We start from the raw sequence: 15,978 nt of genomic DNA on the forward strand, positions 1-15,978 counted from the left end.
GTACCAACGGGAACCTGGACTGTGTCCACACAAAACTGAATGCGCTGGTTCCTGTACCAGGGACATGATCTAAATAGCATAAAATAAGCTGAGTGTCAGAATGCCTCTAATACTGGATAAAAGAGGGAGTGGATCAGTGAATAGTGGCCATTGAGCTGATACGGCACAATATATCGTCCCCCAAATGAACCCTGCTAATTCCAAGGTAGCTCAGTTGTCTGTGACCAATATTATAGAGGGGGGGGGGGGCAATCAAATACAGCCTGCCACCCTGGACACCCCTGTTTCTGCCCCCCATGTTAAATTATGTCACGTGAGTAAGAAAAACCAAGAAATGTTCACAGTAAAGCCACAAAAACGCCGTTCTGGTGCTCCAGTCTCTTGGTGTACTTGTTCAGACGTCCGGTCCTCACACCACAGCAGTGGAGTATTGTGATGACACACGCGCACACACATGTCATCATGTGATGATTTTCTATTGCAGACCTTCACATAGCTCCCTCCACAACTCCGAAAGAAATTAGGGGAAGTTATCATACAAACCCCCCCCCCCAGACAGAACGGTGGGGAGAAATGAAGGGTGGTGAGAAGGAGTGAGTGGTTTGGAGCATCAGGGGATAATTATGGTTGATTACTGCTCTACCAGGCAGACGGCTGGGCTCAGGCTTGGAAACATAAAAAGATGCTGCGACCTGTTTATGAAGGTGGTGGTGGAATAATGAAGGGAATCACTCTTTAAACTTTTCGACTAAGACTGGTTGAAATTTTGCACCCTGACGGCTGCTGTCTCATCAGTAGAGGCTTGAAAACGGTGCTATGTAGTGCCGCAGCTTTTGTCCTCTTCAGGCAAGTCTTCTTGTCCTTTATTTCTCCTTCGTCCTGGTTGCTTTGATGTACTTTCAGATATTAACTGTTCTGCCCAGGGAGAGGAGCCTGCAGGGGTGTGTGTGGTTCCTGGGCCCATTTTCATGAAGTGGTTGTGTTCCACCAGCGGAGGTGAGAGGGTTGCTCCATGGGGTCCACCCCTGGGCCTCCCTCATGGGGAAGAAGCATCTGCACAGTGATGAGGTTTTCAGTGTGAATATTTGCTTTTTCTGATGCTTTATTCTGAAATATTAGACTGTTTGTCTTCTTCTCGCATAACATTTGAATTAAAAAACAAACAATTGTGAACTTTAAATACCGGGTTGCAAGATTCACCACATCATGATGACAGGCTTGTAACCATGGATGCTTGATACGCCCTGAAAAAAAGAACTTGCTGTGATATTTACATTTGAATTTTTGTTTGTCTTTCTTTTTTTGGCCCATAAGTGCTTTGTTAATTATTTCCTCATCACTGTTGATGAGCAAGGACAAAGAGACTTGACCAAAACCTGGTCGATATTTTGGATCAATGTGATCGTCATTAACCGGAACCAGAATCCTCCCCAACCTCGGGGTCTTGTGCCTAAACCTCATGAGACCAGATCATCCAACCTGTGGGAAATTACAGGTGTTTCACGTTTGTTTTGTTTTGTTTTATTCTTGCAATCTTCTTTACCCACAAGATCCCTGCGGAGGAGGAGATATTAGTGATCCCCGACCAGGCCTCTCTCTCTCTCTCTCTCTCTCTCTCTCTCTCTCTCTCTCTCTCTCTCTCTCTCTCTCTCGCTCTCTCTCTCTCTCTGTCTCGCTCTCTCTCTCGGTTGCAAAACAAGGCCACGTGGAACTGGCCAATCAGCTCCAGAGGACGGCTCACTGCAATTCGGCTCGAGGGGCGTGGTTAATAGTGCGGACAGAAGCCCGATTGGCTGGCCTGACGCTCGCTCTCTGCGGGCTTTTTTTCCCGGTGCAATCTACCGGTTACCTGGACAATCCGTCTGAAAGCCGGCATTTTGAAGACCCTGGGACAATGACAGAGCGACGGATGATTGTTTAATTCTGTCTGTCTGGTCTAGAGTCAGTGTGAGGATCCAGCACTTCAGTTAAAAGTGTAAGTGTGTGTGTGTAAGTGTGTGTGTGTGTGTGTTTTGAAACATCTGTACAAGCCTATCATTTAAACGTTCAGACGCACCTCCGTACACGTAGAACGACGCGCACCCAGCGCAAATTAACGCACGCCCCCTCTCTCTCCCTCTTCTCCGTGCTGTCTCTCCCTCTCTCTCTCCACACACACACTCACACACGCTCTCGCTCTTCGTGGGAGAAAGTAAAGAAGGGAGAGAGAGAGCGTGTTTCCAGGTCTCTCTGCTGCTCTCTCCACTTTGGGTACTCGTACCCAGGCTGACTCAATGGGGCTTTAGCACTAAGGGGTTAAACATTAAAATAAAAGATTTATCCACCGCAGACCCCCTTTTAGTGTCTAGTTTTTGTGCATGAACATAGCCAGACATAGGTAACTCATCAAGGAAAGAGCGGCAGAGACGTCTCTCCAGAGGCGTGCCTCTTTTTTTTTTTTTGGTCTGTCGCCTCGCAGAAGGTTCGGTCGGGTCCCTCACGTCGGCTGGCTTTCTGTGAGAGGATAACTTCCACCATATCCTACATTTACAGCTCAACCGGGCCGCCACACTACAGCAACACTATGGATATTGGAGCTTGTCCTTTCCGGAAGAAACGGAGACCATGGCGTGTGGACCTCTCCTCCTTCGCCTTGGTAACCGTCGCTCTCGCCCTGTGCCAAGCGGCCGTGGTTCGAGCAGGTAAGAGATTTTCTGTCTTTACCGTTTTGTTCCCAGTCTTTCTGAGGGTTTATTTTATTCCCTCCAGTCCAAAACAGCAACAACAACAAAAACCCCTCTCTACGTTCTTTTCTGACTCCATTGAGTCACTGCGCGTAATAAACCCGCGCACCTGACCTCCTTATTAACCCGGGAAATGCTCATGTGCGTGTAGTTTTTCTTTCCCTGAACGTGTTTTACTTGCTGTGGCAACGACCACCTCTGTTGAATTCAACTTCATGTCAGCATCTCGGGGCTAAAGATGTGATCGTTGAGAAATAAGACGTGGGGCCGAGGGAAAGAGGAGTGTCCGAGAATGGACTCAGTGCCCTGAGGGTTTTTTTTTTCTTCTTCTTTCCCAACTGCTTTTGTGGATTCGACAAAAAAGACCAAAAATATCCCCAACCAGTGAATCTGCCATCGACACTGCTGAACACGTCTTGTCAGAGAATGGATGTTACGCATCAAAAACCAAATGTCAGTGAGGCAGAGGAACAGGGGTGGACTCTGCCCCCCCCCCCCCTCTTTTTTACCTTGCTTTGAAAATATACAAATGTGTTATTTTGCTCTAAATGACTGCTGTTGCTTTTGAGAGTCGCCGCGGGGGTCCTCTCATTAAACGTGGCGGTGGATTGAATTATTTTAGGTGTCTGTGTTTTTCTTTTGTTTGAAACAGTGCCCCTGATATCTGCTCCTCTTCTACAGAGCAGTTCTGACTAATCAGCAGCCCCTCACCCGGAGGGGGCCATGGGGTAGGACGGTGCTTCAGTCGCGCTTCTTCTTCTTCTTCTTCTTCTTCTTCTTTCTGAAAGTGGCTGTTTACCAGTTCAGCCTGCGCACCTCCATCCATCACCGCCTCCGGCTGGAGGGACTCTGCTGCTCACATCTAGGACGTTTGTCCCCGTGCTCATGATGCTGACGTTGGTACCGACAGTAAGCAGCACAGACGTGTTGAGTCCAAGAAGAGAAGAAGTTTTCTTCCCAGCTTGTTTTACCTGCTGCGGTTCACTCCCGCAGTTAGACACATTTTGGTGTGACGGAATCATCTGGTTGTAGTTCCCCGTCGGGCCACTAGTCGCCTTGATTTATTTTTTGGCAGAGAAACCAAGTATTCACCTGAGTCTGAAGACTCCGATACCAGTTATTTTAAAGGTTTCCTCGTTTCACGCGTACAGTGGACGTGTTTCCCTCCATGAGCCTTTTGCGTTGTGGTTTGGAGGAATGAAGCTCTCCTCTCTCTCTTTTTTTTAAACTTTAAATCTCCACACACCTTGTCGAACAAGCAGCAGTGCTGCGACAGGTTTGTCTTTAAAAAAAAAACCATTTCGATGACGTCACGGAACCAGTGCCTCGCCCGCGCCGTTTCTGGCGGCCGCGGCCGAGGAGGCTCCTGGGACACGGGGTTCTCTCCTGTGCTGTGTTGCTTGGCTCCGTTTCCACTCTCAGATGGCAGGGGGCGATTGCACCTTCCCGTCGGCTCCCGTGTGTATTTTGGAGGCGGAAGCCCGAAAAGGTCTTTCGCGTTTCATGAATAGGATATTGTGAGATCCGCGCGGTCGCGGGGGTTTGGGGCTGAAAGCGCGTAGTGTCCGCGCGTCTGTGTGCGCGCTTTGTACAGTTGTGTTTGTGTATCTGAAGCTTATGGATATGTGTTTCTTGTTTTGCTTTTTCTCAGCTCAGGGTGCGGAAACGTGAGTCGCGCTAGCGTGAATGCGCCTCTGTGTGCAGCGCCTCGGTCAGGTTGTTCCTCACCGTAACGGCTGGAGGCGCTGCGCGTTCAGATGACCCGAGGAATCACCTGATGCCCTGACGTCAGCGTGAAAGGATAGTGCTCCTCACCTGTAGCGCCGCGGCAGACGTTAATGCCAGCCGTAAGAGCGCCCCGCCCGCGTTGTGAAAGAGCGGTTTAAGAAAGTGCGCTGGCGCTTTCTCTTTTCCAAGAGAATGAAGGAGGAGGCACGGCTGAGGCATGAAAGCCAGGTTTTGTTCAAAGGTGGAGAAAATCAGAGGGCAGTATTTTCTTGACATGGATGTTCCTCACCCTCATTTCAAAGCAGAGTGCTGCTCAAAGGGCAGTCTGTCAGTTTCTGGCTAAACATAACCTCACTCTGCTCTCTCTCGCTCTCTCTCTCTCTCTCGCTCTCTCTCTCTCTCTCTCTCTCTCTCCGTGGTGAATAGAGCTACTATGCGTGGGTTTTGACAGCTCACTCCTGTGACTGTCTGTCCAATAATTCAGCTTTCTGGTGGTCATGTGACTCAGTCTGGCACCTGAATTGTTCGGGTCTGGTCATTATTTTCCCATTGGCCCCTGAGGCTCCGTCCTCTCCCCTCCCTTCTTTCACACAGTCCTTCATCTTTCCATTCGATTTACAGCTTTCCTAAACCACACGTGTCATCTGACTGCTTCAGTGGCTCCTGTGTCCCTCTAGACCAGGGACTTGAATGTGCAAAATAGATGATAACCGCTTTAATTGAATTTTGACTGGTTTAGTCAGCTTTGCTGGTCCCGCTCCTGTAGGAGACGCATCGCCGTCAGACAAACTCCTGGAGGCATCAGCAGCGCTCAGGATATGGGCTGATGATTTCTGTTTTTAATGCAAGGGGGTTTAAGTGGGGCAGTCACAGATGATCCTGCTGGTTATTGTCTCAACAGGGTTATACTTCCTCTCATAAATTACAAAATCGCTGCTGCAAATCCTGATATTTAAGAGTCCCAAACCAACAAACATTTGACATTTTTTTCTTGAAAAACAACTGAAATTATGCATTGATTTACCAGAATATGGTAAGCAATAAATTTGCCTTCCACATGATTAGTTGTTGCAGTTAAAGCGGACCCATCGGATTCGACCGCGAACACTTAGGTAACGGGAGCAATGAGAGGAGAGGTTGTTCATGCTTTGGTGTAGAATCCATGTTACTGGGTTGATGGACGGCTGACTAACCAACCAAGGAGCCATGTTTGCTCCTCTAAATGAGACTGAGTTTGCTCAGAGGGCCCTCGTTAGGCAGCAGCCTCTCCTGCAGGTCTCCAGTCCCGGGAAGACCCTCACTCTCATGAGTGAGGAAGCTGAGAGTGGCTCCACTTCAGATTGCTTTTTGAATGGCGTTATCTTGAGGAAACTTGGCTCTTATTCAAATGGGTTCATTTATTTTGTTATAACAAGGGAAAAACAAGAGTTAGTAAGAAAACAGTTTTATCAGAATAATGTGTCAGAGAATCCTCGTGCCAGGATGGGTGGTCTGGATCGTGGGTGGTCAGGTGGGATTGGACTGCTTTGTTATTATTGCCATGGTTTTGTGTTATTTTTTTCTCTGTAGTTGTCTTCAATCTTACTTGTGTATTCTATTGTGTTTTATTTGAAACCAAGTTATGATGTTTTCTTAAAACTTATCATGTAGTTTTGGTGCCTAAACTTATTTTAAAAGTGGAAATTACGCAGACAATAGAATTTAAAAAAAAAACATGGGTCAGAATGGATCAGACCCCAGTGTAAGTGGACATCCTGCCTACCACTATCGGACACTGTCGGCTGTCAAAGTGTGTCACAGACTCTCCAGAGACTCTCTGCATAAAGCCTTCAGGGCAGCCATAGTAGAACACAACCTGCCTGGGAGGCAAAGCCCAGGGCAAAATCTCCCTATACAACAGACTGCTTTTTCTGGACGACCATTAGCATGTTGAACCGTTCACCAGTTTGCAGATGATCAACAAAGAGTACGACTGGATATGAAAACACCGGCAATGATTTAGGCTCAACGCCGGTTTAGTTTGGACGGGAACTTGAGTGTCTTTACTTCATGTTGGATTCCTTCTCAAATCTTTTCACTGTGTCTCACAGAGATGCTGGTGTGTAGCCTACAAAAATGTTCTTTTCAGGGATGCTGAGCGCTGCAGAGTGGCTCTGACGTGTGTCTGACCTCCCCGTGATTCACCGCGGATGTAGAATCACATTGCTTCCAAGGCTCAAATTGTGTTAACTAAAACACACAAAAAGTCAAAGCTGAGATAAACATAAAACACTTCTGAGGTCTTTATATGTGAGAGACGTGCTGTGAGAGGCCAGACCATGACATCCCCTCAAACTGTGAACTCATAATAACTCATATTCTCGCACAAAACCACCCGAACACTGAAAATACAAAGGAGCAGAGGGAACATATCGTCCGTCCTGGTTTGTAGGTAATGATTTGGCGGTTTGTGTGTTGACAGTTAGGCGTTGTTCCTCCGAGCCGTTCTGTTTCAGCAGAAGATGTACACGGATGGCCGGAGAGTGTGCCAGCAGTATAATGACAGACTGTCTGTATAGGATGCTATTCCTAGTCACTGTTATTTGGTACGTGACTGCAGGAGGGCGTGGAGGCCAGCTGGGTGCTTTTCATATATGAATATCATTTCTCTTCCAAACATCTATGCAGTCCATTTAGACCCCAGGGGAGCTGTAATATGTGATCGCTCACAGAGAAAAAGCTCTTCTTCTTACCTTTTTATGTGGTATTTTGGACTGTTCAGGCTTCGCCTCTTTCTCTGCTGTGGATGTTTATTGCTACGATGTGGGATGCTCACATTAAACATTGCCAAAGTTTCATGCAATCAGAGGATATTTGACTTTCAGGGGAGGCACCATAAAAAGACAGTGCATTTCGGCCAGAGGACAAACTGACGGCTACATAAAAATACCAGTATGAGATAAAAACCCGTCTTTTTTTAGCTTTAATGCAAACTGACAAAAGTGTAGAATGAAAATAATACGGTGATCCAATAAGACTGTCCATCCTCCCCCGAGTCAGACTAGTATCACTCTTAGCAGTAGCAGTACTAGTAGATAGCCCCCTTTCTCTGCTTTGTGTTGCATTAATGAACTGAGACCCACTAGCTTAGCACAATGAATGGTAGCGGATGGGAAGTGTTAGCATACCCCTGTCTCTAATTTTGTTGTACAGTTGTATAATAACAATAAAGGGGCATTCTATTCTACTCTAAAAAAAAAAAAGAAGAAGAAGACGAAGAAAGAAATCAAATACATGAGGTTTAGATTCTTGGTTTGTTCAAAAGTAATCCTCCTCATCCTCACTTGCAAAATCAGCAGTGTCTCTCTTCTAGTTGTCAGCAAACTTTCGGTCTTGTTGACTGAAGTTTCAGTGACGCATTTTAGGTGCCGCACCAAATCACTGTGCCTGGTCAGGAAAGTAGTTCCGTCTAGGTTTCTGACTCTAAATGTTTTGTAATATTAAATTATTTTGCGGCAAATGTTATGCAAACCCCCTAATTGACCCTTTTGCAGCCTTGCTAACACTTCCCACCCACTACCATTCATTGTGCTAAGCTAACTATAGTCAGCGGGTCTCTGTGGGGCTCAGCTCCCAAATGCATCAAAGAGGAGAGAAGGTTTCTACTTTCTTGTCTGGCTCTGGGATGATGGATAAAAGTTTATTTCCCAAAAAGTTATTCCCTTTAAATTATGCTAAAAAAAAATAAATACCACACAGTGCAGCAGGGGTGCGACATGTAAAGTCAACAACGGTGGATTTTTGAGTGAGCCACCGTCTGGGCTCTGTGACCTTGGTGTAACAGCAGCATCGTAGTCCCACCTCCAGATATCTTTGATATATTCCCAACCCTTTTCTTTCCCACCACCCAGTAGGAAGAGGGAGGGGAAACACCCCAAGGAGTTAACACATGCAAACAGGTCAACATAAATAGTGAGGACGATTTTCCAACGCTTGAATTTAAACATTATGCAGGATAAGAAACCTTGTTGAAGGCCCAACGACCGTACAGCCTGCTTTCATCAGCCTGCACACGAGTGATTCAACAACCAAATATGAAGGATCAGAATGTGGGTTGACGGTTTTTGTGTGTGATATCGAACATGGAACCCTGTGACTTTGCATTCCTCAGTGTCTGGAAGCATCCAGGGTGGTCAGGTGAAGGTGTAAAAGGTAGGGCGTGTTTTTGGTAAGATGCTGACTCGACGTATCAGAACCAGCCATCCTACTCCTGCACTCTCTTTGCTGCGCTCTTAAATCCGTCGTCTCCTCACACATTTTTGCAGCTAGATTACAACTGTCAAGGTCCCGGGGACGCAGGGTACGTTTCTGCTGAGGGGATTTCCACTCTGAAAGTGTGCAGCTGCCAACACTGTGATGATAGTTAAAGACGCAGCGCTGCTGTTACGCTTGTCTCTATCATCAGTCTGACTTGTCGCCTCAGGCTGTATCTGTTCGCAGCATTGCTGGAGATGCTTGAATGTTAGAGGAGCATGACACTGTTTCAAATACAAGTTGGTTTATTTGAGAAGATTAGAGGAGAACTTTTCTATCCTATCCGATGAGGATATGGTTTTTCTTAGACAGCAAGCTTTTCTTTGCAAGTGTTATCTCGGTTTCCGAAACATTGAGTCCACATTAGCAGTCAGCGGAGAGGTTGCACACATTTTCACTGTCTGGCCATGAAACTATAAACGCAGAATCTCAGTGACGGGGGGCTGTAATTATAACGGTTTTTATGTTAACATTAAAATGTGAGCTCAGTCATGACTGAGGTGAGGTGTCTCTCTCGGGGGAATTTAGTGTACAGGGCAGTGAAAACGTTCAGCGCCGACATATCGGTGGGCCTCCGACGAAGGGGTTTCTAACTCGATCCCTTTCTGACTGTCTGTCCTGGTCTGTATTATGGGACCACTGAATGTCCTCTGGTCAAGGCCCTGAGGTCCCATTCAGGCCCTGTGGTGTCAGCATCCACCCTTAGTTCCAAACTCAGACTGTGGCCTCAGGGCCTGAAACCACATGAGCCTCCAGCACGATACACGTTGGCGAGATCAGTGCAGCCACATGATGTTACCCAGGGGACAGAGGAGGACGTGGGCACATGCGACATGCAAGAAACCACATGAGGCTGCAGCACACTGAACTCTGGCGCCGCTCTGAATTGACTCAGAGATCCGTCAGAGGTAGTTCTTCGATGGAGGCGGGCGCATGAGAGAAAACGTTTCTTGTTTTGTTTTTTTTTATTATTTTCATTGAGATTTTTGAAATCAGACTCTGTTTTGTTTTATTTTGTTTTTTTTACATTTACAAAAATGTAAATCAAAAAATTGACTTCATGATAAAGGGCCACCACTCATGTACTTCCTCCCCTTTTAATGGAATATCATCAGTGTCTGATTCATTATTGTAACCCAATCATTTCTAGTGTTTTGAATCCACATTACATTTCATAGAAGACAATCTCCTATCATGCGACAACACTAAAAGGAAGTATTATACTGTACATGCACTGATTTGTGTATTTTTGGCTGCCATGTTTACAGCTGTTGAAAGTATTGAATAGTTCTCACACCCCCCTGCAGTACTACAAAATAACCCAAGGGGAAATCATCATCACTAAAATTTCACTTTTGATACAAACCTGTTGATTGACATTCAGCAAACCAATTTTTTTTTAACGTCTGTGAAGTTTTCTCCCCTGTCAAGGGCAACAAACCTGGCCATCATCCAAGGCCCTCGCGCTGGAGACGGTCCCCCAAGGACACCTGAGTCCAGCAGTGACAGTAGAGAGGATTGGCCATGTACAGCCCAGTGCAGCTGCAGTGACCCTGAGGGGCCCCCTTTCTCTTTTGCCCCGGTCCCCCAAAGTTCCTAGAAATGCCCCTGAGTTTCTGTGTAAAGTAAATCTGCAACCTGCATTTCAGATGTTAAAACTTGAGGGCCCCCCACCCCCACCCCAAATGGCTTGTAATACCTGTTTGGAAGACTTGGATATCTCCTTCTTCCCCTTCCCCTCTTCTTCTTTGCGTTGCCTTTGGCCGCATGGTTTCATGTGTACTCTGCTGCTCCTGTCAGGATCAGAACAGTTCTTCTTGTACGTGATCTGAGGCTCCCTCTCAACGTGCTGTTGAACATTCTTGTGTTTCAGGGGAATTCAGTGGGGATTTTTGGACAATTGTTCAGTACCAAAGATACTTATATGTATTTTTTGGGGGGGGGGGGGGGGTGTTTATGCCGGCTGTCACAATGATATCATGTTAATCATGTAATTTATCTTATAACCCCCTTTTAAAGCGAAATGGGTTTTCTGACTGCAAACACAAGGTATTATAAATAAGTTGTAACTGCAGAGCAAGATGTTGTAAATTATAACCTGCAGCTGCAGTTGCGCTCATGTGCCTCACCACTGTGGTCAGCCGGCTGGATGAGAGACGGCTGGTGATCGAGCAAAAGTTTATTTTGCAATTTGTTTTATATTTAACTTAGAATATGGTTCAGTGTGCAGTGTAATTATTACTCCCAGTTTACAGTGTGATTTGTGATGCACCAGGAGAGGCTAATGTATGTGTGGGCAAACAAGTGTGAACTCTTAGAATAAGAGGATGAAAATCCAGGAATTTAAATTCATCCTCACATTTTCTGAATGACAGGTTCACACTCAGTGACCTACTTAGCAGCAACCTGGCATTTGTGAGGACCTGAAACTGCAGATAATGAGCAGCAAGCTATGCTAACATGACAAAACTCTCAGAGTCATGATGGGCGTTTGGTGAGCCATACTAGTTTCAGCTCAGCTGAATATGATGCAGAAACCTGACAGTGTGCACTATGGCAGCCCCCTGCATCGATCTACCCAGACAGGCCTACCAAGGGGGCCCCAGAAGGCCATACTTCACTTGGATGTACAGGATTAGATTAATTAAGTTTTGCTGTAATTTACACCACTGGAGAATAATATCAAGCAACGTGTGTCCTCCATCTTGTCCTAGTTTGACCATTTTTGAGACTTTCTTTGATTTAGTTTCTGTATATTAATTTGACTGCTCAAAATAACAGCATCTTCTTGTGATTGATGTTACCTGAGATTAACATATTCAACCATTTAGTTTGTGATCCACCTTCCTCTGCTTGTGGAGTCGAACAGATTAACCATGAAGTTAAACCTCTTGTTACATTTGCTGTCGCAGAATTAGTTGCTTTCGGAGATCTGGAGAAGCCAGCCATTTTTATAGATCCTGATGGTTTGAGACGGCGAATGTAGATGACCCTACAGTGTGTGTTTGTGTGTGTGTGTGTGTGTGTGTGTGTGTGTGTGTGTGTGTGCGTGCTTGTGCTAATCTCAAATCAGTAATCCACGTCCGTCCTGCTCCGTCTCTAACAATGTGGCATTTGTTTAAGGTGAAAGGTGAGAGGTCAGCATGTCAGGTGGAGTGTGCGTCTGGTATTTGACACCGATCTACCAGCGGAGGAAGGACGCATACAGGCAGATACACAGAAATTGTTTGACTTGAGCATCCAGGAGAGGAAATAGAACTTCACGTCTGAAGTGACTCAGAACCACAAAGTTGTCACCTCCCACAAACGTCTGGACCAGGGTCGACAGTGTGTGCTCGCTCAGTGTACTCAGGACTTTAGGGCACAGGGAGAACACTGTCACTCAACTGATTTCCCCACAAAACTATTTTCTCAGACATTTTTATATCTGTTATATTATATTTATTTCCCCTGCCAGTGACTCTGAAAGCTCTGAGACTATTAAAGGACCGATGATTGTTTTCTGTTGTTTATCGTTAATATTCAGCCACACCAGAAGCCCAGGTAGCTGAACATTCATGTGCGGACCTCACTGATTCACACTCTGGTGTGTTGTGTGCATACAGGCTGTAATCCGTGTGTGCAGCTGGTTCAGACCAGGGAGGTGTGTGTTTTCTGCCGTTTGTGTCACATGTGTTAAATCTTCTGTGCTGTTGAACAGTCGCTTGTTCACCTAACAGTAGCAGTGTGTGTCTGTTTGCAGTGACAACATGTGATTCTTCAAGAGTCCTGGCGTCTGTGTCACCAAGTTAATTAAATCTCTCTCAGCTCCATCTAGTGGTTGCTACTGGGAACTGCAGTCATTCTGTCACCTCCAGCTCTCAGGGCAGCTTTAGCAACACCTGGTTTTATAGTGGCATGCTTAGCATCGCATGTGTTTTCTATCAGTGAGTCAAACAGTGATGGGATTGTTTCACCGGGGCCGGGCACCTGTTGAGAAACCTTATAGAACATTACTCTTCTACATGGATTCACACGTTTAAAATTCCTCACTGTAACTACGTCACTGGGGATGAAAGTGACATTGAGCCTCTTTTTCTATATGGACAAGCAAGATGCTTCACCAAGATCTTGATTGTTATAGAGCTGAACTTAAACTGATCCCATCCTGTGTGTGTGTGTGTGTTTGTGTGTGTGTGTGTGTGTGTGTGTGTGTGTGTGTGTGTGTGTGTGTGTGTGTGTGTGTATGTTTTGTTGTTGAATATTTAGGTTTATTGGTCTGCACTGGTAAAAACAAATATGTCAAGTTAAAGTCTACTGGGCTTCTATGAGATCCTTCTTGATCTTCGAGAAGTTTAATCACCAGTATCAATGAATAACTTCCCAGCCAAACCCGGTGTCAAAACAGAGAGGCCATTTCAACTGTGTTAAATAGTTCTGCCCCAGAACTGAGTGGGTTCTTCCTTGGCCCTCCCGTAAGTTTTGTGGGAATCAGCCTCATAGATTTTAGTAATCCTGCTAACAACCATCACCAAAACATTACCGTCTTGTAGCAGAGCTCATTCAAGTACCGTGTCAGAGTCCGCATGTAGTTTCATGTATGTTAAAGCGAACAAAACAGTCTTTTCACGGTGATTGTAGCCGGTGCAGCCGTCAGGAGCGATACCTGTACCTGCTACTGTAATCTTTGCCCACAGTTCTGCCTGTAACTGCCCTCTCGTGCCTGAGAGCCCTGCTTCCTGTCTTAATGACAGCGGTGTAATTGGCCCACGTTTACATCAAAAGGCACATCCATCTGTGAGCGCTTATGGTTAGGAAGAGTGATGGAGTGGGAAGACGGAGAAGAAAGAAAGTAAAGAAAGTTGCCCCCCGGCTGTGTGTTTTCCTACCTTGTCTAGTTTCATATTTGCGTCTCCTTGTCTTGTGTATCAGGGCAGTTTGCCCCGCCTGGACTGGTGGATTGTGTACCTCTGTGGCCCTACGTGTTATTTTTCTGGGTGTGTTTTTGTCGTGATTGTGGTCCTCCAGGCAGGAAGGGCCCCGGCTGAGCTGGGCAGGCAGCAGGGAACAGAGCGGCACATTGTATACTGGGTGTACTGGGGGAGCACGGGCTGCAATCTGATCCAGTATCCTGCCATCACAGAACCGCACTGTCTACTGTCACAGCCTGACCCCCCCAAAACCTACACACACACACACACACACACACACACACACACACACACACACACACACACACACACACACACACACGCTCCACTTCTGTCTGAACCTCTTTCCACCTTCCTCATCACTCTCTCTCATCATGATCATGACATTCATAAGAATTTTAGAAACATTTAAACAGGTACAAACATCACTTTGGTCCATTTATGGAAGTTGAGAGACCACACTTTTCTGTCTTCATTCCTTCTTCATTCAGGATATTTTTGTCATGGTGGACACAAAACCCCTGGTTCAACAACATACTGTTGATCTTTGAGTGGTTGTCCATATGTTTTAGTGGAGAAAAGTTAAGGTTATGGTTATTCACTGGCAGTAGTGGCTGATGTTCACCTTGATGACCGGCAGTGGCCAACGTTCATGCACTTACGAGAAGAAATTTTGAAAAGGTCGTTTTTATTTTATGACTGGTGGCAGAGTCGTGAGGTTGTTGGTCCTGGGTTCCATCCCGGCTCTATGTGGCCCTCTCCATGTGGAGTTTCCTTCAAATGCTCCATTTCCCTCCACCATCAATGACACGTGCAGTAGGTCAATTACTTCCGTCGGTGCTCCTGACCCGGCTGCTGGGAGAGGATCTGGATTTGGTCCCCGAGTGCTACACTCCATGGAGGATGGGCTGAATGCAGAGGGAAGTTTTGTTATACACCGTAATTTACATGTGACGGTTAAGAAAGACCAACAAAAATAATGTAAGAAATTAACACTACAACGCAAATGTACTCCTATCATCCAAAGGGTTAACAATCGGTGCTTCCAGAGTCAATAGAGAAAAGAGCTGGTGAGGTTTAGGCACCAAATCCACTTGGTTAAGGTTAGAAAACACCGTTGTTTAGGTTAACACTGTAACTTGGCGCGACTAGCAGGACTCAAATACTCGTCTCACACTACGGCTTCCAGTGTTAGTTGGCCCCACCCAAACCTACCCCTGATGAGGACTTTGTGTTTAACAACAGCAACCAACGGTTACGCTATTCATGTGTCCACCATGAAAGAGGATTGTTTCAGTGCACCGCCACCACACAATGTGGTTCTAAGACGTCGTGGTCACATGTTCCCTGCGAGATGGTCCTGGTTCATTTTCACCCTCAAGTCAAAAGCATAGAGAGATTTATTATCTCAGACGTGTGTCAGAGAAAAGTTTGCTCCACTTTCTCCCCTCATGATGATCTCATTGAAGCAGATAAACAGAGCCAAAGTACTTTTTCCGATCGAATGTATGACACCTCTGTACTTGAGGAAGTTTGCTTTTGATGGTTAGCGTAGCATCACAGTACCACTCTCTTTACATACCTAAGATGCTTCTTTCTCTTCCTTCCTCTCATTTCTCATTCCCACTCCCTCCATCTTCCTCCTCCTCCTCCTCCTCTCGGGTGTAGAATGACGTTAATTGGCCATGGTCTAGACACCCTGAGGCCACATTAACGCAGCATTTGCACTGTCTGAATAAATATTACCATCTGTGGGCCGCTTTAGCAACACTGGGTGTCACCTAAACACAAGAACCACAGGAGGGACCGGAGTGATTCTAGGACAGAAAAGACAACAGTGTCCCGTGTTAGTGTTCTTTGAAAAGAAGGTCACCTTTCAGATTCTTCGTACATTCATGCATGTCTTCTTGTGACATCATTAGACAGTGGGATGAGTAACTGGCAGTCGGTGTAGAAGGAAACGAGATCCAGGAGGAGGATGTTCAGTGGTAGTCATGTGCCATAAGCAGTATGAATCATATATATCTATATTTTTTTGTTGACAGAATCATCAAACTTTTTAAATTCTACTCAACTATAAAACCTTCCATAGGACAAATTTCAAATTCTGCCTGTTGCTGGACCTTCTTTGACCTGAGACTTTTTATTTTCAAGCTCAGAAGTGTTTGTGTCACTAAACTGGTACGAAACGTTCCCACTCCCAAGGGGCCGAATGAATTGCAGCAGCTCAGGTGGTAGCTCATGCTGGACTTTGTGTCACGCTGCTACATGTCCCCGCGTGCGTGGCTGGACTGGAATCATGACCGTGTTGGTAGTTTGGTCAT

General features: G+C 45.9%; 1 protein-coding gene across 2 annotated transcripts in view; it reads left to right on the top strand.

The window, feature by feature from the left end:
• The first annotated feature begins 2,203 nt into the window (after positions 1-2,203).
• Positions 2,204-15,978, top strand: part of col11a2 (collagen, type XI, alpha 2) — a 52,804-nt gene continuing 39,029 nt past the window's right edge. For both annotated transcript variants that reach the window (XM_086193293.1, XM_086193291.1), the window contains exon 1: positions 2,204-2,681. In XM_086193293.1, the coding sequence (XP_086049419.1) occupies positions 2,564-2,681 (118 nt within the window). In that variant the 5' untranslated portion in view covers positions 2,204-2,563. The remainder of the gene's footprint in view (positions 2,682-15,978) is intronic.

The sequence above is a fragment of the Aulostomus chinensis genome, chromosome 22 (genome assembly GCF_037954235.1).
Source record: "Aulostomus chinensis isolate RoL2024-O1b breed Wild chromosome 22, RoL_Achi_v1.0, whole genome shotgun sequence".
NCBI lineage: Eukaryota > Metazoa > Chordata > Actinopteri > Syngnathiformes > Aulostomidae > Aulostomus > Aulostomus chinensis.